General features: G+C 62.6%; 1 protein-coding gene and 1 long non-coding RNA gene across 6 annotated transcripts; one reads left to right on the forward strand and one right to left on the reverse strand.

Moving 5' to 3' along the window:
- Window positions 1-119: 119 nt before the first annotated feature.
- Window positions 120-17,687, forward strand: LOC125332333 (junction plakoglobin). Of its 4 annotated transcripts, none has more exons than XM_048317102.1 (15): window positions 120-177; window positions 9,569-9,801; window positions 10,756-11,009; window positions 11,237-11,475; window positions 11,893-12,094; window positions 12,506-12,650; window positions 13,020-13,123; window positions 14,103-14,441; window positions 14,828-14,983; window positions 15,128-15,247; window positions 15,408-15,558; window positions 15,682-15,803; window positions 16,062-16,101; window positions 16,436-16,603; window positions 16,838-17,687. In XM_048317102.1, the coding sequence occupies exons 2-14, from the start codon at window positions 9,576-9,578 to the stop codon at window positions 16,579-16,581; spliced, it is 2,244 nt and encodes a 747-aa protein (XP_048173059.1). In that variant the 5' UTR covers window positions 120-177; window positions 9,569-9,575; the 3' UTR covers window positions 16,582-16,603; window positions 16,838-17,687. The 4 variants fall into 4 exon arrangements, with proteins under 4 accessions (XP_048173059.1, XP_048173082.1, XP_048173067.1 ...); XM_048317125.1 differs by lacking the exon at window positions 120-177 and adding an exon at window positions 327-351; XM_048317110.1 differs by lacking the exon at window positions 120-177 and adding an exon at window positions 370-394.
- LOC125332377 lies at window positions 16,944-23,717 on the reverse strand. 2 transcript variants are annotated; one of them, XR_007206470.1, is made up of 2 exons: window positions 21,509-23,717; window positions 16,944-21,057 (listed from the first exon to the last, which is right to left on the reverse strand). It is a non-coding gene; the product is annotated as an uncharacterized LOC125332377 (long non-coding RNA). The 2 variants fall into 2 exon arrangements; XR_007206469.1 differs by having other exon boundaries at window positions 21,478-23,717.
- Between the last annotated feature and the right edge of the window lie 59 nt (window positions 23,718-23,776).

The following is a 23,776-nucleotide window of genomic DNA, read 5'->3' on the forward strand; positions in this document are numbered from 1 at the left end:
AGAGGATAAACACCTCCGGCGGGGGCGGGGCCCGGCGGGCCGAGCGGTTGATGGGCGTGCGGGGGAGCCAATAGCAGCGGGGCGGCGCGGGGGCGGGGCCTGCGGCGGGCGGGGCGGGGCGCGGGGCGCTGCTCGCCTTTTGTTCGGGCAGGAGCGGGCGGGCGGCGGAGAGCGACGGTGAGCGGGGCCGGGGCACCGGGGGTCGGGCGGGGAGGGACGGTGAGGGACGGTGAGGGGGGGGGGGCGGCGTACCGAGCACGGGGAGCGACGGTGAGCGGGGCGGGGCACCGGGCACGGGGAGCGACGGTGACTGGAGCCGAGTCAGCGAGCATCGGGCGTGGGGAGGCGACGGTGAGCGGCGATAGGCCAGCGGAACCGGGCAGGGATCGCTCTGGTGAGCGGGGACGGGTCCGGAGGACCGGGCTGGCGGAGATCGCGGCGGGGAGCGGTTCGGTGAGCGGAGTTGGGGCGGCCGGAACGGGGCCAGGGCTGTGGCCGTCGGTCGTTCCGGGCTGAGGTGCACCGGCGCCGTGCGGGTTGCGCCGTGCGGGGCTGGGGAGCGGCCGCGCCCGGGGCGGGGAGGACCCGAGTGTCCGGACCGCGCAGTACCGTGCGTCCCGGCTCGGCTCCGCTGCCGCCGTCTGGGGCAGGGCTGCCCGTGCTCGGCCGGTCCCGCGCGGGGCCAGTTGGGCGGGTCCCCGGGGCTCCCGTGGGCGGCCGGGCTGCCCTGGGCTGTCCCAACCCCTTCCCAGTGCCGCGGGAGCCAGTTTAGGAGTCGCGGCTCCGCGCTCCGGTGCGAGGTGGCGACTCTGTCCCCATCTCCGGCCCCGCCCGGAGCTGCCTCTGGGCGGGCGAGGCCCTGGCACGGCGCTCGCCCGGTGCTGTGGGGCTCTTACGCAAACTGGGCTGCTCCGTGCCCAGAGTCACACCTGGGGACACCGCGTGCTGTTCTCGAGGCCACCGCGGAACGCCTCGGCGTCGCCGTCCCTACCCGCGGGGCCGGGGCTACCCTTCGCCTACCGCCGGGCATGTGGGATCTGGGGGCTGAGAGGGCAGAGGGGGTTGCGGGTGACCTGACATCACCCAGACAGCCCCCCGCGGGTTAGGGGTGCTGGGCACATTGTGGACGGGGGGTCCCAGCTGAGCCCCTGACAGCGGATATCCGCACCGGGAAACGGCGGGGGGGGCGAAACTTGGCTGTTCGTCTGATGTTTAGAGAGGAGAGAGCGCTCTAATTGCGTTCGCTGAGTGATTAGCTTAATTAATCAGGTTTACAGCACAGATGAAAGGATAATGCTGAAATGTTGCTGGGAGTTGCCCGGAGAAGGCAAACGTGGGCTGTCATACGGGCAACGAGGGGAGACGTGTGCTGGGAGAGGAGCGTGAACGCTCAGGAGGGCACGCCTGCTGCTGGGGACGGGACAGGGTGACCTGCGCCACCGTCGTGCCTGCACGGGTGTGAAGGCGTCAGCCTGCACCCTCTCCAGCCAGGCTGTAAGTCCTCGCACCCCCGGCTTCCCCGTAACGCTGTTGGAGTGCCTGGGTGAGTCCCATGTCTGGTTTGATGTTCCCTTTCAGCTTCCCCATACCAGAAGGGCGGTGGGGGCTGGGGACGCCCCGTGTCACAGCCCCCTCGGTTGCTTCACCTCCTGCTCCAGCCCACGTCGTGCTGGTTTTGGCACTGGTGCCAGCCCCGACGCTCGCGGGTCTGGTGTCCGTCTGCCATCGGCTGATGGGGAGCCGGGGGCGCAGCGTCTCGCTGCCAGCTGCCGCGGGGATGGGGCTGGAGCGGTGCCGGGGGCGTTTGCTCCGGGCTGTCGCCGCATCCAGGGCAGGTGCAGTGTCCGCGGGGGCTGCTCCAGGCTCCGCTCTCGGAGTGTCCGGCCCAGCCGGAAACGGCGATGGGAAAATTATAGGGGTCCATTTCTGTGTCCTTGTCGGTGTCGGAGCTGGCTGGAAGGGTGCAGGGCACCCACTGGAACTGTGTTTGCACATCTGAAGCCTGTGATCGCTCATTGTTTTGGAGGATTTCCTTGAAGTGTCATGAAAAACACATTTTACTGCTAATTTGGCTTAAACAAGTTGGCCATCAGGACGGGGAGGCACAGAGCTCCTGGCCGCGGTGGCTGCTCCCTCCTAGCACCGTGGCTGCTGTGCGGGAGCAGGGACAGCCGTGGGTCCCCAGAGCTCAGGGCGCTTGGGGAAGGTGGGGCGGCCGCGCGGGGCCCTCCCTCAGACAATGGCGTTACATTCTATTGTCTGGGCGATGTGCCGTGTCCTTGCCGGCTCCAGGAAGCGCGTTCATCCCCGGGGGTGGGGGGGGGAACGAGCCGGGCTGCTGGGAGGGGTCTCCTGGGGCTGGGTGTGCGAGTAGTTTGTGCAGCGTGCCTGGAGCCTCCGCGGCAGCGCGGGTGAGTCGTGGCCGGGCTGCAGCCGGGGACCTTGGGGAATGTCCCCTGTGGTCCCGGTGCCGCATTTCAGTGTCTCATTCGCTGCTGCCCTAATCCCATTAACTCACCCCTTTGTTTCCCCCACCTGAAACCCTTACTCAGCCCTCGCAGCCGGGCAGGCACTGCGGTACAGCTGCACGGCTCCTGCAGCTCAGCTCGTTCCCGGGAGGACGGTTTCCCTTCAAGACTGTGGTTTGGTGTGGGAGCGCTTGATGGGATTTGGCTTTTTATCACACTTCCAGATCTCCGGGATTTAAGACGGCGCTTTTGCCGGGCGCGCTGCCGCTCGCAGATGGCAGAGCCTGGGAGCGAAGCTGCCCTTGGCCCCGCTCTGCAGGCTGGGGGAGCAGAGCCTCTGCGTAAAGAACTTGCAGAACTTTAATTGCAGCATCTGTACCGACGCTTGTGCTGGTTTTGAAGGTTTAAATTAGACTGGTTTCTAATTAACAGAAGTTAAAAAGAAATGTAGTATCTATTACAGTAGTAAAAGCCTACCTCGGAATTCAGATGATGCTTCCCCATCTAGACAGGGTGTGTGGGCACCCAGCATCACTCAGAGCTGGGGGTAGGTGGTCACTCTCAGTCCTGTGGGGTGTTCCAAGTGGGTCTGTGTGAATGGAAACAGCTGGGGATGGCAGCTCGGGAGGACACCAGGGCTGCGCTGGTGCCTTGAATCGCATTCTCTTCTCTGGGAGGGCTGGTTTTACCTCTCTTTGCTCATGGACACTATTTGATGAAGTGGTGGGCAAGGCGGTGGGAAGGTGCAGCCTCTCCAAAAAGGCTTAAAACTTGACCTGAACACCAGGTCTGTGCTTAAACAGGGCTGGCTTTGCAGCCACACCCGGCTCGTCGATCGCTTCGGGGGGGGAGGTGAAGATGTTTCTATTTAAGCAGAGATTTGAAATACCCTTCTAAATACACCAGCCTCGATGGGTTCTGCTGCGGCTGCTGGCGGGCCTGGAGGCATCCTGGCACGCCTTGGACTCTCGGCTCCGGAATCGCTTTGGAAACAGGGCAGGAGCCCTGTGCCGCGGCTGCCGGGGCTTGTCGGGCAGCCCGTGACATCTGTGCTGTCTGTTCCCAGCGAGTCCTCGGCCTCCTTCCCAGACCCGGGGCTGGTGGCGGAGGAATGCTCGGTGTTTTCCCAATATCCCACGCTTGGCTGATCAGACTGGGAGGGGGGTGGCGGTGGCAGTGCCCTCCAGGGGGGCTGCCCCGGTGCTGTCGAGGGGCACAGAACCTGTGGGGTGGATGCGCTGGGGTCCCGTGTGGCTTTTGGGGGTGGGTGGCTGGACAAAACGCGTGTGCATCCGCGCGGGGGGGAGAGACCTTTGGCTGCTGGCAGAGCCTGCCGTAATCGTGGTGACGCGCGGGCAGAGCCCTGGTGACAAATCATTAACTTGCTCCGACAGGCCGGGTGCTGACGGCTGTTGGTGATAATTTCTTGTGAAGCGTCTGAACTTTGCAGCTGTAATGCAACCGGATGGAGAAATTAAGCCGGGGCTCAGCACCTCTGTGCCCCTCCCCACTGTCCTGGCTCCTCTGGCAGGGCCAGGTGGCAAACCCTGTGTCCTGGATGCCGTGGCTGGAGCTGGGAACAGCCTGCAAGGTCCAGAGCCTGCAATTATAGTGTTCTTAAAGAACAACTTGTTCTTTGTGCTCATTGAAACAAAATAATGATTTTGATTTTTTTATCCAGATGGAGTAATTGTGATTAATCTCACCATGCCAGTTCGCCTTTCCATGGACAAGTGGCAAATTCCCATCTTTCCCTGACACGATTCTAATGAAATCGGCAAACTCTAACTGAGGAAGAGATGAACCCGTGTGGGTCATCCTGCTCCTGGTGCCTCTGCAGCTGGAGATGTCTGTGCCAGCAACTGGGGATGTGGGGAGGGGGATGCGCTGCCAGAGACCCCACAATAGGTCTTTGGCAGGTGAGTGTCCCTGGGAAAACCTTCCCTGGGCTGAGGGTCCTGCTGTGTGCGCTGCCCCTTGCACAGGAGCGGGGGGTGGGTGTCATGCCCAGTGCTGTGCGTGCGCTTGCAGTGGGAGAGCACTTGATGGATAATACTGTGTCGTTTTGTGATGTGACGTGCCAAAACATCACAGCCTGGGCCTGGCGTGTGCTGGAGCTGTCAGGAGCTGTTAATTCAGGTGCGGGCGAGGCATTTTGGGGACATGCTCTGGGTTGATGGAGAGCATCAGCTGAGCGCAGCAGGTCGTGGCAGAGTTGCCGCCTTCTGGGGCTGCTCTGCTGCCAGAGCCTGGTCAGGGTGTGCAGCACCCCCAGTAACAGGAGCTGGGACTTTGCATGGGACATTCAGCAGCTCAGATGTAACAACACCATGGTAGATGAAATATAAAAAAGGTTTTAGAGCCCCCTCCAGTGAAGGAGCCTGGGTCTGAAGCTCCCGCACCCCACTGCCCTTGTGAAGTGCCCTGGAGTTGTCAGAGCTGATGGGGCAGCGAGGAGACATTCTGGACCTGGGAACATCCATGCACAAAGGCCATGGGCTCCTTTGTGTGCAAGGCCAGGCCAGTGGTTTTGCCTGCTCTAACGAGAGGCTGATCCCCCACTGCTGTCTCCTCCTCATTAAACTTCAAGCTGCTCTCGTTCTCCTTTGAATTCTTCCACTCATCTTCCTTGTAAAGCCCCATTGAAAGGGCTCCTGGTGCCGGGATCTGACTCGAACGCTTCCCATTGATGCGGGTGAGGTCTTGACAAGCTCCTTTCTCTGTCTGCTCCTGCTGTGTGTTCCTGAGGATCCTCTTCAAAACCACTGAAGCTTTTGTACAGCGTCTGCAGGGGCTTCGTTAGCGGCTGCCCCAGCTTCATCAGCCTTTGGTGTCGCTTCAGAGCAGCTTTGGCCAGGGGTTGTGGGTGTTGGGGGACTTCAAGGTGCATCTCTTCAGAGTGCATCAGGCTCTGCGTGCCCTTGTCTGTGGGAAGACTCTGCTGTGGCTGCCGAGGCCAGGGCTGTCTGAGCGGGCAGTTGCTAATCCCCGGCTGCTCCAGGAAGGGGAGACCGGAGATGGCTTGTGTGGTAGCGTAAGTGCTTCTAAAATAGAGTCTTTTCTTGTGCTGCATTTATTGAATTGCCTTAACTGCCTCTTCCCTTTCCTTAAAAACCTCAGTGACTGTAATTGCAGCCACTCGCACGCTCCCACCACCGAGCTCAGCCCCTCACATGCTGCGGCTGCATGAGGGGCCCCCCCAGTAGTGTTGCACTTTGCTCCTGGAGGGTGTGAGTGAGGATGGGGCTCTGGGGGGGCTCCAGCAGCCCCCTGCTGGCACCCACGCTTGCACGTGATGAGCTCAGGTTGCCCCTCACACCCACTGACCCTGGGACCCAGTGCCTGGTCCTGCACAGCCCCTGCCTGGGGCTTGTGAGGGTGCCCTGTGCCCCCCACCTGCTCCCTTTGGAGTGACCCCACACTGGGGATCACAGCTGCTCACCCCAGGGACTGCTGCTCCCTGAGAAGCCCCTGGGCAGTAGATATTTCTGCATGAAGCAGTGCTCGTGGCTTTCCTGCTGCTGTTCTGGGCAGCTCAGCCCTGTCTGCCGGCTGTGTCCTGCCTGGTGAGGCTGAAGGCTTCACAGCAGCTGGTGAGAAGGGCTAGGCAGGCCTGGGGCTGCATGTTTGCCAGAGACTTCCTCTGCAGACGGTGTCCCGGGGGGCCGGTGCTGCTTGGACGCAGATCAAATGGCTCTGGGGGCGGATGAGCCGCTGGCCGGTGCCCGACAGCCGCGGGAGCTTCCTCTGCCTTCCTGGCTGCGGGAAGTGGTGGGAGAGGGATTAACCTTTTCCTGGCAGTGCCCTGCTTGAATGATTGAAGCCCCTGCCTGTCCTGCATCCCATGGCTGAAGCCCCCCAGGTATCTTGGCCCCTTCCCTAAGATAGGGTGGGAGCAGGCTGGAGATTCTCCCCAAACCTGTTGTCCCCTCTGAGGGGTCCCCCACATCTGCCCCACTGTTTCCTGGGGGATTTTCTCACTGTTCCCAGGAGCGAGTCATGTTTCCCTGGGGTCCAGGTTTGTGTGGAGTGGGGCTCAGGTGAGGTCTGGTGGCACTGTTCTGCCCTCACTGTTCTCCCCTTCCTGCTTTGCCAGCCTGGGGGGGGGGAAGATAAGGGCTGGGCTCAGCAGCAATTGTCCTGCCCACAGGCCTGATGTGGGAGGGCTGGAGCCCACCCAGACATGCCCCCTGCTTCATGGCTGACCCTCCAGTGTGGGTATTTTCATGTGTGCCTGAAATAACTCCTTGCTTCTCCCTCCTGCATGAGGGTCCTGCCCAGCTACAGCACTTCCCTAAAAGCATTGCCAGGGAATGGGTCCTGATAAGGTGAAGCCAGGTATAACCATCATGCTGGTGCCGCTGTCACTGAGTCTGCTGAGGAGGAGAGAGGACACCTGAGGACAGAGCCAGGCTGTGGAGGATGGGGGAGAAGCTTGTGTCAGTGTCTGCCCCTCACTGGGTGATGAGCAGGGCACGCTTGTCACAGGGTTCAGAAAATGTCACTGCTCACCATAGGAGTGTCTGACATTTGCTCCGCTGGCCCTGTCAGCTCGGGTGCTGTTGGCCTCTCTGGTCCCTGTGGTGATGAGCAAATGCTGTTAGGGGGATGCTCAGGGGAAGGACAAATGCTGTGTTTAGTGAAGTGCCCGTGGCTCCTGGTCCCGCTCTCCTGCTTGGAGCTTGTCTGGGGCCGATCACCAGAGCTCATGTCTGAGCTCGAGGAGCTGTGCTGGCTTTTGATGTCCCTGGGTGCCGCGGTGCAGACGGAAGGGGTGGCTCATGCATAATGCAAGGCTCTGTATGGTGTCTGAGCCCAGCTGCTGGAGGTTTGGAAAATTAAGTGCCTGTCTGATGCCTGTAAATTTTGGAGTGGATGTCACTGCTGAGCAGTGGTGCAGCAGCATCAGCCCCTGCCAGATCTGTCTTGCTGCTGCCCGGGGTCCCTGCCCTGGCTCTGGTCGTGTGATCTTTTCTCTCCTCCTGCCCACCTTGTCCAGGTCAGCTTTCCAGTGTTTGCCTGGAGTGTTGGGGCCCTGTTGCTGGGGCTCTGCATGTGGGATGGGTGCCGGCTCACCCAGCTCCTGCACCGTGGTGACGTGCCCTGTCAGTGCCATAGAGCCCTCTCCTGCCTACCGCTTCCACACTTCATAAGGCATGACTATTGCTTCTCTTTGAGCTTCCCGACACAATTTGGAGACTCTGCCAACCATGGCCGGGATGAGCCAGCTGAAGGACTTGCCCTCCCAAATACCAATGCAGCAGCACACAAGTGCGGGTGTGCAGCACCGCGGCACTCCCAGCTCGGCACTGGGGCTCTCCCGGCCCATCCCTGCTGCGACGCGGGGTGGGGAGCAGAGTTGCCTCTCCTCTCGCCCCTGGCACCATGTGTCACACGCTGTCCTGCCCCACTGATCCTGTCTCAGCTCCCACCCGCCGCGGGAAGGCCCTGCCTCCACCGCCCTCCATTAGCGGGTCCCTCCATCGCCTGACCACCGTGCATTATGCACAGCCCATTATAGCTGCTCTGAGTCTGCCAGTGCTGCTTGACAGCTCAAAAAATATCGGATTGGCAGGAGCAGCGCCCTGCCGCGGCTCCGGGAAGGCGGCTGGGGCTGGACGCGGGGGGTTGCAGGATGCACCCAGCCGGGGGGGACGAGCGTGGCGGGGCTCCTGATTCCCATCTGGCCGCTGCCCCCGCGAATGAGGGCTTGGGATTCCTCCCTGCGAGCGCCGGCCTGTGCAGCTGCCGAGGGCTCAGCCGCTCCTTGGGAACAGCCGGCAGCGGTGGGACGAGCCGTGCCAAGCCCGTGCGCGCCGTGCCCCGCCGGGACGCCCCACGGAGCCGCGTCCTCGGCCACCACCCGACGCCCTGACTCAGCCGCCGGCCTGGCGGGGGGCTCAGCTCCGTCTCCTCGCTCCCCCAGGAGGGTGCTGGGGCCCGAGGCTGCCGCCCCAGCCCGGCTGGTCCCTGCGGGTTCCGTGCTGTGCCCGCGGCTGGAGCGGAGCCAGGGGCGCACGGCCGCCCCGGTCCAGCCCGGCGCAGGAATCGGGGCCGGTGCAGGTGGTAATTAGGCTGTTTGGAAGTGGGTGCTGCTGCGCCCAGGTATGCCGGGCGGCAGCTGCTCCCTTCGCTGCTTATCGCCTCTGAAACTCTGACTCATTCCACTCCTGCGCGGCCGGGAAGGGATCGGAATTCTGGCGGGTGCCTGGGTGATGGGTCAGCGGAGGGCTGGGCGGGTGCTGTCTCCATCCCTCCCTCCCTGCCTGCCTCTGACCCTCCCTCCCTGCCTGCCTCCATCCCCCCAGGCCGTGCCAGAGGCCTGGATGCAGGGCTGGTGACTCACAGCCCTGAGTGAGCTCAGGCATTAATCCGTGAGCCATCCTCCCTCCCCTTGTATCCCCAAATTAAAGACAAGGAAAGCCCAGCCCTGCTCGAAGCAACCTTGGCTGGTTTGTCCTGAGTGTTGGGATGTGCCGGGCTGCCCTGTCCCAGTGCTGAGTGGGGAGTGCCCAGCCCCAGACCACACCGTGGGCGCCTGTGGTGCTGAGCACCCATGGGATAGCTGAGCCAGTGGCTTTGCCTGCTTATTTTAGGTGCTTTAGGAGTGTCCCAGAAAGCTTCTAAAAAAGTTCATTTTATGCTTGGAGCTCCAGCCATATGGAGCTTGAAGCTCCTGGCGTGTCTCCGGCTCTTTGCAGGTCCTGTCTCTGGAAAGGGGTCTTAAAAAAGCTCATGGGCAGCCAGGGGACCCTGGAGCTTGTGGTGTCCCACTGTGCCAGGCAGAGCCTGCCCACACCTTGGCCGTGGCAGTGGTGAGACACGGTGTTGTGAGACACAGCGCTGTGAGATGCAGCCACGGTTCATGTCTGAACACGAGCAACAAAGTGCTGAGCTTTGGGTTCGTCATCCCGGTGCCGCCTTTCATCTGTGGGGGAGGAGGGCAGATAGGGATCGGCTCCATCTGCTCGTGGGCTGCACAGGGGCCAGCTGCTGCACTGGGGGCTGCCGTGCCACTCAGGGGCAGGAGAGGGGCAAGAGGGTCCTGTGGTAACCTGGGCTCTCCTGGAGATGTAAACTCTCCCCTGTCCACCCCGCAGAGCAGCCATGGAGGTGATGAACATGATGGAGCAGCCGATCAAGGTGACGGAGTGGCAGCAGACCTACACCTACGACTCCGGAATCCACTCCGGCGTCAATACACAGGTGCCCTCTGTCAGCAGCAAGTGCCTCGGGGACGATGACGAGGTGTATGGGAAGCAGTACACCATCAAGAAGACGACCACCACGAGTTACTGCCAAGGAGGGAACCAGGGCCAGAGCCAAGCACAAGGTAAGGGGCTGTGGGGCCCAGCACATCCACGGGCTCAGCTGCTCAGCTCCTGCCTTCCTCTTCCTCCCCCGTAGCCATGCTGCTTCTGGGCACTCTTCCACGCTGGCTTCCACACCCTGGGAGTTGTTGCTGCCTAAAATACGCTCCCTCCTGTCCTCCTTCCCAGCGCCGAGAGGCTCTCGTGCGGGGGTGGTGCAGCCAGCCTGCGCTGGCGCTGAGCTGCGCACACATCCGAGCGCGCCAGCGGGTTGGCTTGAGATGGGAACAGCTGATCCCGGCCCACAGATCTGCCACCTGCTCTACTGCCTGTCTGCCTGCTGGGAAGCCTGTCCCAGTGTGGCTGACAGAGCTGCCAGTGTGTGCCGTAACACCGCGCCACTGCCACGGCTTCTCCCGCTGAGGCAAGGACGACACGGAGCCGCAGCCTGCAGCAAAGGAGATGCTTCCCTCAGCTTTATCCCCTCAAAGGGGGCTGGTTTGTTCTGCTTGCCTGTGCAGTTCCCTGTCAGCGATAGGCCCTGGAAGGTTTATTTGCCAGCTCCCGCGGGGATCAGAGTCCCCCACAGGACCCTGTGCAGTCCCTTTGCTGCAGAGGTGGGGACCATGGGTGGCTACTGCAGTATCACACCTCAGCGTCCTCGATGGGGAAGGCCTCAGTGTTCTCCTTTTTTCCAGTGCCAGCTGGTCCCAAGTTGCAAATATCCTTAATTTTTTAATTAATGGGCCTTGTGTGACAACTGCCTCATCATGCTGCCTAATTGAGTGTTGTCTTATCTCTGTGCTGCCGTATCTGTTTACGCTTTGAAGCTCCAGCTCTGTGCAGAGCGTGCTGGGACTGCTGACGTGGCCGGTGTTACTGCGCTAAGCTCTTGCTCATCTAGTTGGGATTGGGAAGCAGGGCTGGGAGCGCTGCTTGGAGAGAGCCTAACGCTGCCTCCCTGTCCACCCCTGCAGCGGACATGGAAGCTCAGCTGGCCATGACCCGTGCCCAGCGTGTCCGGGCTGCCATGTACCCCGAGACAGTGGAGGACCGCTCGCTTCTCATCACCACCCAGCTGGAGGGGCAGCAGACCAATGTGCAGCGCCTGGCAGAGCCCTCCCAGATGCTGAAGTCAGCCATTGTGCACCTCATCAACTACCAGGATGATGCTGAGCTGGCCACACGTGCCATCCCGGAGCTCACCAAGCTGCTCAACGATGAGGACCCGGTAAGGAACTACGTTTGCTGTAGGTGTCTCTGGGCTTTCAGCTGCTGCACAGAGGGGCTCCCATCCCTGTCAGGCTCTGTGGCCATGTCTATCTCCTTCCTCTTGGCCAAACTCCTGGTTGCCTCCACCCTGCACCAGGACTGAGCCCACCTCTGCCCACCCATGTCACCTTGCAGCCTGTCCTTGCTGTGGGACCTCTTCCCACACACTGGCTCCTCTCCCTCCAGGTGGTTGTCAGCAAGGCAGCCATGATCGTCAACCAGCTCTCCAAGAAGGAGGCGTCGCGCCGCGCGCTGATGCAGTCGCCGCAGATCGTGGCGGCCGTGGTCCGCACCATGCAGAGCACCAGCGACCTGGACACCGCCCGCTGCACCACCAGCATCCTGCACAACCTCTCGCACCACCGCGAGGGCCTGCTCTCCATCTTTAAGTCTGGTGGCATCCCGGCCCTCGTCAGGATGCTGAGGTACACAGTGGTGGTGGGGACTCCAGGGGGGATGGCAGAGCCTGGCAGCCCCTCCTGGGCTGGGAGCAGAGGAAGGGAGGGCTCATGCTGCCCTCAGCATGGGTCCTCCTGCTCACCAAAACAAGGGAGTGGGAGACTGTGAGCCTGTGAAAACCCCTAGGGTTTGCTGCGTAAGGAGCCTGCATGGGGGCAGGAGGAGGGGAGCAGCTACATCCCCCCCTGCCCTGACCACAGAGATGGGGCTCAGGCTCTGACGTGTCCCTTCCCTGGGGCCATGCAGCACGGTGGGCTTGCATGGGGCCTTGCTGAAGGGTGTTGGTGGATGCTGGGCTCGGGGGCAGCCCTGGGAGCTCTACTGCAGCCTGGTGAGTTTGGTGTAGCTCCTGCACTGATGTGGTTTGTGCTGCTGGCCCGCAGCTCGCCCGTCGAGTCGGTTCTCTTCTACGCCATCACCACCCTGCACAACCTGCTGCTGTACCAGGAGGGGGCCAAGATGGCCGTGCGTTTGGCCGACGGGCTGCAGAAGATGGTTCCCCTGCTGAACAAGAACAACCCCAAGTTCCTGGCTATCACCACTGACTGCCTCCAGCTGCTGGCCTACGGGAACCAGGAGAGCAAGGTGGGATGGGGATCCCAGACTGACTGCGGCATGGGGAGGGCAGCAGGGGGGTGGTTGCCCAGCTTTGCACCTCACAGATGTGCAGGAGGCAGCGGTGGAGACCCCACTATCTCGTGTGTCCCTGGCGAGGTGACCGGAGCATTCCTGCATGCCAAGGGGGTGGAGCTCCTGCCTGGCTTGTGTCCTGGCATGAGCTGGGGAATCCGGAGAGGGAGTCCCAGCAGCCCAGGGCTGCCACACCCCAACCCTCCATTCTCAGTGCCCCATCCCTGGAAGCGTTAAAGGTCAGGTTGGACGGGGCTTGGAGGAACCTCATCTAGTGGAATGTGTTGCTGTCTGTGGTGGAGGGTGGAACTTGGTAGTCTTTAAGGTCCCTTCCAACCCAAACTGTTCTGGGATTCTGTCTTGCAGCTGATTATTTTGGCCAACGGAGGACCCCAGGCCCTGGTGCAGATCATGCGCAGCTACAACTATGAGAAGCTGCTCTGGACCACGAGCCGCGTGCTCAAGGTGCTGTCGGTGTGTCCCAGCAACAAACCTGCCATCGTTGAAGCTGGTAAGAGAGGCTGGGGCAGAGCTGCAGGAGGATGGATGGTGGTGTCAGGGTGATGCGGCTGAGGATGTATCCTGCCGTGTGTCTGGGGGATGGGCAGATGTCTGGCACAGCCGGGTGAAGCCACCTGTGCTGGCCTGGATTCCTGCTGTGAAGGCTACTGAGGCATGTTCCTGGCACTGTGTGTGGGCAGGATCCATCCTGGCTGTCCGAGAGCTCTTCACACACCACGTTTGGCTTCTGCCAAGCCATGAGACTGCTCCATGTACAGGAGCATTGGCCAATGCCCAGCCCATGCAGCCCTGCTGCCGCTCACTCGTCCTCCTTCTGGTATGGCTGAGGGTGCTCACAGGGCTGTCCCCTTCCCTGCAGGTGGCATGCAGGCATTGGGCAAGCACCTGACCAGCTCCAGCCCCAGGCTGGTCCAGAACTGCCTGTGGACCCTGCGGAACCTTTCTGACGTGGCAACCAAACAGGTGAGTCTGCGGGACCCCTGGCTGTGCTTCAGCGCCGCATTTCGGAGCCGTGGCCGTGCCGGGTGCTGGGCTGCTCATGCCAGGCTGAGTCCAAAGCTGTGTGTTCCCCGTTCCATGAGCTGCAGCAGCACGTGTGCCTGGCGGGGTGAGGGGATGCCCCGCTGTGCCCAAGTTACCCTGCAGCAGGGCTTGCCCTGCCTCACGGTGGGCTGCTCACTGCCCGTGGCCCTGCCAATGCCAGCTGGCTGCCAGCACTCCTGCGTGTCCCCAGTGTGGGGCCGAGGCCACCGCGGTCACTCAGTGGGTGTCACCGGAGTTTGCTCTGGCTCGGGAGCCCTGTCAGCCTGGCCTGGGCTGGCCGCCTGCCCGGCTTCTGTGGGAGCTGCCAGCAGAGCAGCTGCCAAGACTGTTGTGCCCTGCAGCCAGTGCAGAGGTGACCCCAGCCCTGCTCTGGGTCTGCTCTTCCAGCCCTTTGCTGCCTCCTGATGAGTTTTCCCATCTGCTGGGGCCGCTCCATGTGGATTAGCTCTGATGCAGCCTGGAAACTATTTTGGCTGTCATAGAACCATCCCTGGCTCTGATGACTGAAGGGTTGAAGGAGGACGTGGTCGTGGCGCTTTAACTCCTTCCTGTCCCTCTGTTGGCTGCTAGCCAGCATGGCCAGGACTGGGGTCACTCTGTCACCGTGTGGGGAGTGCTGGCGGGGGCATGGGAAGTGTGATTCCAGCAGGGAAAAGCTGCTGGAGACATTAAACTCTGAGTGAAACTGCACATGTCAGAGTGGCTGGGGCTCACCGTGAAGGAGCAGCTCCAGCTGTGGGAGATGGAAAAGGAGCCGTGGGGGGATGGAAAAGGAGCTGTGTGGGAGTCAGGAACACCGCCCATTGCTGTCTGCTGGGGGCACGTGGGGCCAGATGCGGGGCTGCAGCTTGGGTCTGGCTGTGTGTGCTGCTCTCACCTCCCGTCCCCATTCCTGCAGGAGGGCCTGGATGGCGTTCTCAAGATCCTGGTGAACCAGCTGAGCTCTGATGATGTGAATGTGCTGACCTGTGCCACTGGCACCCTCTCCAACCTGACCTGCAACAACAGCAAGAACAAGACACTGGTGACACAGTCAAACGGGGTGGAGGCCCTGATCCACACCATTCTGCGGGCAGGTGACAAGGAGGACATCACCGAGCCGGCCGTCTGCGCCCTGCGGCACCTCACCAGCCGGCACCCCGAGGCCGAGATGGCGCAGAACTCGGTGCGGCTCAACTACGGCATCCCTGCCATTGTCAAGCTCCTCAACCAGCCCAACCAGTGGCCGCTGGTTAAGGTAAGGGGCCAGAGGGAGGTTGGGGGCAGGATGAGGCCGGTGCCTGGGCTGGAGCGAGCACCCGGCTGCTGTTCCGTGGTGGGATGGGCTGCTGAGGGGGGTCAGCAGCTGGTGCCGTGCATGGAATGATGGTGGCTGCTCCTGTTGGGTCATGTCCCTGACAGCGGCTGATGATGGAAGTGGCTCGTGCCCAGTGCTCGTTGGAATCAATGCTCAGCCTGTGGAGGGGATGGATCCAGTGCTGGGCGCAGCTGAGTCAGCCTGCACCACAGAGGGGATGGGGTGGGACAGATGGGGAGGGGTCCAGCCAGTGGGTGTCTTGGGGAACACATGCTGTTCTGATCCACAGCTGAGACAAATCTCTCCTCCCTCCTCCTCTCCTCCAGGCTACCATAGGCCTGATCCGCAACCTGGCCCTGTGTCCGGCCAACCATGCCCCGCTGCAGGAGGCCGCTGTCATCCCCCGCCTGGTCCAGCTGCTGGTCAAGGCTCACCAGGACGCCCAGCGACACGTGGCTGCCGGCACACAACAGCCTTACACGGTGAGTCCCCACCCCCCTGCCCTGCTCCCAGCACAGCCTGGCACCCCAAAACCCAGCCTGTCCCCGGGGGTACCCTGTGCCCACACTTCAGGTGGCTGTGCCCCGGCATGTGGGGGCCCTGGCTGAGCTCTTGTTCCCTGGCAGGATGGAGTGAAGATGGAAGAGATCGTGGAGGGTTGCACAGGGGCACTGCACATCCTGGCCCGGGACCCCATGAACCGCATGGAGATCTTCCGCCTCAACACCATCCCTCTCTTCGTGCAGGTCAGGCCTGTGGGGACATGGGGGCTGCACCGGGCCACCTCCTGCCCAGCCTGCACAGGGAGCTGCAGCCCTGGGCTGATGGCCCCATGGATCAGAACGTGCCCAGAGCACAAGGGCTCCTTGCTGGCTGCTTCACATGGCCGCTGATCTCTCCTGACAGCTCCTGTACTCGCCGGTGGAGAACATCCAGCGCGTGGCAGCCGGCGTGCTGTGCGAGCTGGCCCAGGACAAGGAGGCAGCAGATGCCATCGATGCCGAGGGGGCCTCGGCTCCTCTGATGGAGCTGCTGCACTCGCGGAATGAGGGCACAGGTGAGTGCTGCTATGCCAGGGGCTGTGCCAGGGGCTCTCCTGGCACCATCCCAGCTGGGGTTTCTGGGACTCTGGGCTGTAGGGATTGGCAGCAGGAGCTGAGGCTGCTGCCAATCCCTACAGCCACCTATGCGGCCGCTGTGCTCTTCCGCATCTCGGAGGACAAGAATCCTGACTACAGGAAGCGTGTCTCCGTGGAGCTCACCAACTCCCTCTTCAAGCATGACCCAGCAGCCTGGGAAGCGGTGAGCATCCCAGCAAGATCTTTTCTCTGGGGAAGCCAGGGCCTCAGGGGATGGCCCCGTTCTGCTTCCAAAAGCTGCTGCCAGCACCTCCAGCCAGAGCTCAGGCAGTAGTGACAGTCAAACAGTGGGAGGCGGGAGGTGGGTGGGCTGTGGCCTCAGCTCCTGGGTCATGGCACCCACTGGGACAGGGCTTGCCACCACATGGCCCCTGAGCATCGTGAGCGTGAATCCCTTCAATTGTGCCACCTTCTTCCATAGGCTCAGAGCATGATCCCCATCAACGAGCCCTACTCAGATGGTGAGTATGGCTTGCAGGCTCCCCGTGGGCTGGGTTTTGGGGGGGCAGTTGCCTCATGTCACCAAGGCAGGCTGGTTTTAGAACCTCTTTCAGGTGGCTGCCAGTCAAGTGCCAGCCCAGTCTGCTGGGGATGGGGGGTACACGGTGGGATGCTCAGCTCCCAGGGAGCACACACACACAGCTGGTGCCCTTGGGCTAGGGAGTGGGGGGTCCCTTTTGCAGCACCACTTGTCACATGCTGCCCCGGGCGGTGGGGTGGGGGCGAGGAGGTGGCTGAGATCTGGAGAAGTCTTTGGCCGGTGGGAGCTGAGGTTGCCACATCCCTTCCCTGCAGAGTTGGACCCTGGTTACCGCCCCATGTACTCGGGTGACATCCCCCTGGACCCCATCGACATGCACATGGACATGGATGGGGACTACCCCATGGATGCCTACAGCGACGGCGTCCGAGCGCCCTTCGCTGACCACATGCTCGCCTAACCTGCCCGCAGCCCCGCACCAGGTACCTGCCAGCGCACCTGGGACAGGGGCTCAGCCCTGCGGCGGGATGAGTGGCTGGGGGAGGCAGGGCTGGCTGATGGCACCTGGCATGCTGGAGGGTCCCTGATGCCACCACGGGGTCCCTGGCGCTGCCGTGGGTCAATGTCCCCATCAGCTGTGGGCTCAGGGGGTCTCAGGCTCTGGTCTCCTCCCAAATCGCCCCTCGGTGGATGACAGGAGTTCTCTGCCACTGCAGGTGTTCTCTCCATGCAGAAGAGGGTGGCCCCAGAGCTGAGCATTCGCGAGAAGGACTTGGGAGACAGAAGTGCCTGAGAAGACAAAACTTTTCCATTCCCACAAGAGGTTTTATTTTTCGATTTGTTTTCTTCGCTGTGGGTCTGTGGAGAAGGTCCTTCCTCCTGGGACTGCTTCGAGCACCTACTGCTGCATCCAGCATCCAAGATACTGTTTCTGAAGCTTTAAAACACAAACCCTGCACCGTTAGTGATCTTTCTTTGGCAAAATAGTCTTTTCTATGAATATATATTTCTTTTTTATTTTTAATATGGTGCCAGCGGCTTTTGCCGTCTTTAAGTTTGTGCTTTCTAACTTCCCCACGATTTGTTCTGCGTGTTAGTGTTCTAGGAGAGGAATCTGACATGAAAAAAACCCTTTGCTTCCTGCAAACTCCAACTGAATCAGGCCAACCCAGAGTTTGCTGAAAGCAAAGGGTCCGTGTCCCAGGACCTTCGGGGTGTCTGAGGTTTAATTCTTTCCCATCAGCCACTGGGAGCTGACTTCGTGTCCCTGTCCTGCCAGTCCCCATAGAGGAGTGACTCCAGCATTAGGAACTGTGTCCTTGTACCGATCTTTGTTGCACATTTTAACCCGTTTCCCTTCTCTTTGGTGAGTGGTGTGTTTCCATCCCCTCCTCCCTTATCTAACGCATTTTTTAAAGAGGCTTTAGATCTGATGGTGGTTTAACACTCCAGCTGGAAAGGGATGGACAGTTACTGGAGTGTGGGTCAGGAATGGAAGATTTTATTATTTCTGTAAGTTGTTTTTGTATAGACCAAAGCAAAGAATAAAATAACCCCTGCAGCCCCGTGCTGCCCTGAGCCTGTTCTTCTGTCGGCTGGGGACGGTCCCTCGGGGCAGCCAGGGGAAGGCGAAGCCATCGCCCTCTGTGGGCCCATGGTGAGTCCCTCCGTGGGGTAGAGGGCTCTTGGTGGGCTCATTCCCATGCTTGGCACCTGCTTTGCCTGGCCATGGGCCCGGGCTGCCACAGAGCATGGCAGGACACCGAGGTTCATGTGCTGTGCTTGGGACAGGAGCGAGCGGGGACAAAGCAGCAGGAGCTGGTCTGGGAAGTGGGACTGGGGGGAACATCCTGCCTGAGCTCAGCGCCATGGCCGCAGCCAACCCCAGTGCTTGGGGAAGTGGATCTGCTTCCTGCCGCAGCCCGTGCCAGCACCAGCGATGAGCAAAACAACAGCTGCTTTCCGGGCAGTCCCAGCAGAACCCAGAGCACTTCCCAAGGGCAATGGGTCTGGGGTGGCTCGTGGGATGAGGCTGGGGGCCAGACAGCCCTGGGCCTGCTGTGGCTGCTGCCAGAGCAGGAGACAATCAGTGACAGGCCTTGGCTCCAGCCCTGTGCGCCGGGAATGGGGGCCTGGGCCCCACCTCGTGGCTCGCAGTCAGCCCTGCTGCGGGTCACAGGGGTGTTCCTGCTGTCAGCTCTGGCTGTCCCCAAAGTGCCAGCGGGTTTGGAGATGCCCCAGAACATCTGCCCTAGGAGGGGTCGGGTCCTGCAGCCATCCTGGAGCCGTGGGCAGGGTTGTGGCCCCCGTGCACGTTGGGGCAGGAATGCACGTCCCGGTATCCCCAGTCCCACTGCGGCAGAGCTGCCAGCGGACACGTCCGGGATTGTTGGGGGAAGCGGAGCCAGAGCACACCGGGACCAGAGCAACCGGAGCTGCTTGCGGGGTCCCCAGGGAGCGGCATCCCCGGGTGGGCTCCGGGAGCGGTGGGACGGACTGCGGGTCCCGGCATCCTCGGCCGCGCTCCGCCCCTGCCGGGGAGCGGCTCTCGTTATCGGCAGGGCCCGGGAGCGATATCCGAGGGCTCCGCAGCCACGGCCACGCCAGGAGCAGCGCCCAGCGTGTGTGGGGATTCCCCGCCCTGGGAAAAACCCGGCATCTCCCGCACTCCCGGGCGCACCGAGCCCTCGGCTCCCGCGGTGTCCCGCCCCACCTCCGGGGCGCACCCGGTGCCCGCTGTCACCGGGTGCGCTCTGCCTCCGGCTCTCATGGTGTCCCGCGTTCCCCCAGGCTGCCTTCGGGTACCCCAAATCTCCGGGCAGCTCCCTCGGGCGAGCCCCGGGCCGTGCCCAGCCGGTCCCCACCCGTCCCCTGGGGGTGTCACAGAGGGCGGCTGCCGCAGCCCCCGGAGAATTTGCCTCGTCTCTCCCCTTCTCACGGCGCTCAGCCGCTCCGCGGGAGGTGCCCGGGCAGGAGCTGCAGGACGGCACAGGGCAGGGCAGGGAGCAGCAGGCGCGAGTCTGCACAGGTAACCCGGGGCAGACTGAGCCGGGACCTTGCTCCTCCTGGCCCCTGTCCCATCGGTGCCGGGAGCACCGTCCTGCTCTCGCCCAGCTCCCGTGGGGCAGGTCCCCGGGTCATCGGCAGCCGAACGCTGGTGGAGGGGGGACAGTGGGGTTCGGGGTCAATGGGAGCGGGGGGCGATGGGAGCAGCGGGCGATGGGAGCTGCTCGCACGTGTCTGAACAAGGTTCCCCCGGGGAGAGTGAATGTACGTGCAGGAGCTGGGCCAAAAGCAGACGCAGGGCTCTGGCACTCCCGGCTGAGCTGACTCACCGGCCGGGCTCCCTCCCCGGAGCCAGCGGCAGCGCGGCACCTACACACGGTGGGTCCCTGTCCCTCTCTGGGGAGAAGAGGGTCTGAGGGCTTGGGGCTGGGGAGCTGTTCTCCTGGCATCGCGGTGCAGGATTGGACCCAGTGCCATGGGGCAGAGGACTGGGGAAGGCTGTGGGTGTGCTTTGGGAGCTGCATGTTGCCTCACGCCGTCCCTGTGTGCCGGGGGGGTGCAGGGTGGCCTGGTCTGGGTGCTGTGCATGTGGCAGCGACACATTACTGTGCCAGGAGAGAGGGCAGCAATGCCCTGGCATGAGCCTGCAGCCAGGAACGAGGGGCTGCTGGTGCCACAGCCCCCACGGGGAGGTGGTAGAGGTGGGAGCAGGGGTAGAGATGGGGCAGGGGGCTTGTGCAGAGGTTCCTGCCCCACAGGGCAGAGGAGCAGCAGTGCCAGCAGTGGCTGCAGCCCGAGCCAGTGCCACTGGAGGTGGCAGGAGAGCAGGGATATGCTGGATTTATGGCCCGTCTCATGATGTGTTTATGGTTGGATTGGGGCAGCCGCAGATGCTGCCCAGCCCTGCCCTGCACTGCACGGCAGGTCCCCGCTCTGCATCCTGGTGCAGACAGGGTGGAGGTTCACAGGTGGACTTTGCTCTTCGAGGTGGAGCTCCCCAGGGCTCTCGCTGGCACCACTCCCGTGTCTGCCCATTGCCGGGAAGCTCGACAGCTCCTTTCCTGTTCGCTCCACAGGCAGCGACCCAGCAGGAATCCCCGTGGCGGGGCAGGGTCCTGTCCTGTCCGGCACTGGCGCTGCTTTGGTGCTGAGCCCCCCGCGTCACGTAGCAGCCACCGCAGAGCAGGTACGCTGACCCCTTGCCTCTGCTAAACCTGCCCCATATCCAGGGGCGGAACTGAGCTGGAGTCTGTTCCCACAGCTCCCCTGTCCCAACGGCAGGGAGCAGGGGCACCTGAGCCCTGGAGATGCCGTCCGGCCCCCGGGCTGGCAGATGTTGCCTCCCAGGAAGGTGTTTGTCCTATGGCAGGATGCTGGGGGATATGGGGGTTCAGGATGTGTCCCTGATCCCTAGAGCATCACCCCAACAGCTCCTTCCCCCCAGGCAGAGCCGGAGAAGGGACTCTGCTGCCCGCCAGCGCAGCTCCAGGGAGCCAGGGCGGACGGTGCCTCTCCCCATGGCAGCCAGGCCCCCACGTAACGCCAGCCAAACTGGACACCCCGGTCCCACGAGAGACCCTCCCCAGCCAGAGCCCACCCGCCTGCCACCTCCAGCCCAGCCCGGACTCACCTGTCGCTGCGTGTCCCCACACCAACCCGGTGTCCCACGGGTCAGACACGGGCACACACCGTGATGCTGCGACCATCACCGGTGGGTAGAGCCGGGGGTGCCAGTGGGTCGCCTGGGGGAACCGGGGCGAGCGGGGTGAGGAGCTGGGTCTGCTTTGGGCTGTTCCTTCATCCTGTCCCCATTCTGTGGCCGGAGATGAACCACTGTCCCGGCATCCTTCACCCCACGCTGCATCCCACGCCCGCTGTCCCCAGCGCCGCTCGGCCGGGCAGAGCGTGGCCAGGAGATGGCAGCAGGACCCTGCCCGCAGACAGCGCGGCGATGAGGGGGGAGCAGGGCAGAGCTGGGGCAAGGGTCCCTGAGTGCCACCCTGCGGGGGACCCCCCAGTCTCCACACGAGTGGCTCTGGGGACAGACCCAGCTGGTGGCACCAGTCCCAAATCCGGAGGGGACAGAGTGGGCTGGGGGGTGCAGGATGTGCCCACCTGCCACAACCCCCCGTGCAGCTCACTCCCCCTATATGCCCCTCACCCCGGGCTGACACCGTGTCCCTCTGTCCCTAGAGCTGTGCAGCGAGGATGTCCCCGAGGTGGAGATCATCAGCCTGCTGGGCGAGCAGCTGCCCCGCTACACGCTGCGGGCTGACACCGTCTTCGGCTACGACCACAGCGACTGGTTGCAAGTCCCCCCCGGCCCCCCACAGCCCATAGCCCCCCTCACCCCCCAGCAGATAGAGGAGACCCTGCAGTACTTCCGTGAGTGCCCGTGGGCTGCGAGGGCGGCGGGGTTGGTGAGGGTGGTGGGCACAGGCCCAGCGTCTGCGCAGGGTCATGACGGCGAGGACAGCCTGGGAGCTAATCGCTGCTAATGAGATTGACGGGCTGGATTTCCTCACCCAGAACATCCCGGGCTAATTCTGGGAGCAGCTTCTGCTGAGCCGAGCCAGATGCTGGGAGAGAGCCCCCATCATTTCTCGGGACCCCCTGCATGTCCCTGCTCCTCTGCACTGTGCTCTGGCTCACAGGGGTGGGACACTGGTTGGGTTGGCAGAAGGTGAAAGCCAGGGAATCCCAGGGCTGCTGCTCCCTCAGACATGACAGCCTGGAGCGGGGCTCGGGGCCCCGGCTGCCAGCAAAGCCCCCAGAGCTGTGGGGATCCCAGGGGAAGACCCCTGCAGCCCCCATGGCCAGGCAGGGGCAATGCCCATGGCACTGTGACGTGGCCCATTCCTGGCGTGAGGCTGGGGTTCAGCGGGGGGCACAGACGGATTATTTCTGCTTTGTTTCTGCCTCTGCCATGCGTGTGACGGGGACAGGATCAGAGCAGAGGGCTGGGGGACGGATGTGGGGCAGTGGGAGACAGATGGGGCTGAGGCCTCCACCCACCTGCTCACGCCAGGCTGGGCTGGGGGTGAATTCTCAGCATGCCCTGCCTGTGCTTGCAGCCTTCCCCTTCTGGCTGCTCCCCTCTCTGCTCAGCAGGTGGTGAGGTGTGCCCCCCACCATTAGCACTGCCCCCTGCAGTGACAGTACAAGGGATTGAGCCCCAAACCCTGTCTCTGTGCCATAGGGTAGGGAGCACACACCACCACAGGAGCCCAGCACCCTATCCCTGCTCCATGGGGCCAGTGGTTCTCAGTCCCAGACTCCTGCAGGTCACAGATACCTAGGCCTCCAGTGCCCCTGGCATGTGCTGCTGCAGAGGGGGCCCATGGCGTCATTCCTTTACCAAAACCTTTAAGCTGCCGTCAGAAATAGCCCCCTGTAATCTGCTTGTGCAGGCATAGGGAACCTGCCCAGAGGAGCAAATCCTGGGGCAGGGGATTATGAAGAAGCAGCTCCTGCCTGTCCATGCTGAGATGCATGCTTGAGTCCTTGGGGTCCCTGGAGGGTGGGTGCCCAGCTGGTGGTGCTGGCTGTGTCCCAGACTTCACCAGGGGAAGCACCAGTACCAGGAGGAGGGAGAGGCTGGGACTGAGGGCACCTGCTCCAGTCCCCACTCCGGAGGGGGCTGGTGGTTACAGCAGGATGTGGTTGGGGTCAGGATCTCAATAGGTAGGGGTCAAGGAGGCAAAGGTGTGGGATGGTGAGAGGCAGCTTCAGCTGCACCCATTCACGGATTATTTGGGTGCTAACAAGGAAGGGCATTGGGGCAGGTGATGAGGATGGAGTATGCTGGCATTACCAGCATCATACCCACGTGGCTTGTGCTACGTGCCTGCCAGCTCCTCCATAATTCAGCACCATGATTTATTCAGTTTTCCTGCTACTGTGCTGCTTCTGCATCAGTGTGGTTGTGGGGACAAGAGGGTCCCAGCCAGGGAGTGTGGGGCATCCTGAGTGGGGCATGGAGGGGACCAGGCTCATGCCAGCCCATGCTTTGAGCCAGGGGTGGTGAATGGAAAGACTGGAGTGGGATGGAAAAACCCTTTCCCTGTTCAGGGACCTGGCAGGTCCCAGCACTGGTACTGCAGGTGCAGGGTTTGTGATGTGGGTGATGATGGGGGGACCAGGCCTGGGGTGGCAGAGCAGGGCTGGCCAGAAAAATGTACCCTGACCCTCACAGGGACCCCAGCCCTCCACGGTCATGACTTTGTGTGAAGGGCCCAAAACCTCTCCCTGTCCTTCCCAAGGGGCAGAAGCCGCTGGCTGTGCAAGACCCATAGCATGAACCCTGCAGAGCTGCTGCTCAGGGACCCCCAGTGTCCCCTCAGCAGTCATCACCACCCATGGGGGCCCGTGTGCCCAGACTCCCCGGGCTGTGAGCTGGGAGAAGAGGTGGGACACAGAGCCCACCTGCACCAGCCCCCCTGGGCTGAGCAGAATTGTCCTGGTGCATGCCCCAATAAGGAGCCTGGTCCTAGGGTGCCTGATGGGGACCGTGTCCCTGGGGCGACCCGGGAAAGAGGGGGGAACAGGCACTCCTGGACAGCCTCTGGCATCCCCCGATCCCCGCATCGCCGCCGCTCCGCTCCCGTCCGACCCCGCCCCCGTCCCGGCCCCAGCCCCGGCCTCGCCGC

This window comes from Corvus hawaiiensis, chromosome 1 (assembly GCF_020740725.1).
Source record: "Corvus hawaiiensis isolate bCorHaw1 chromosome 1, bCorHaw1.pri.cur, whole genome shotgun sequence".
In the NCBI taxonomy this organism is placed as follows: Eukaryota; Metazoa; Chordata; class Aves; order Passeriformes; family Corvidae; genus Corvus; species Corvus hawaiiensis.

Coding starts and splice junctions, on each gene's coding strand:
- LOC125332333 (XM_048317102.1), top strand. CDS start 9,576: ATGGAGGTGATGAACATGATGGAGCAGCCGATCAAGGTGACGGAGTGG. Junction 13,124..14,102: donor CTGACGTGGCAACCAAACAG/GTGAGTCTGCGG, acceptor CCATTCCTGCAG/GAGGGCCTGGATGGCGTTCT. Junction 15,248..15,407: donor CCATCCCTCTCTTCGTGCAG/GTCAGGCCTGTG, acceptor CTCTCCTGACAG/CTCCTGTACTCGCCGGTGGA.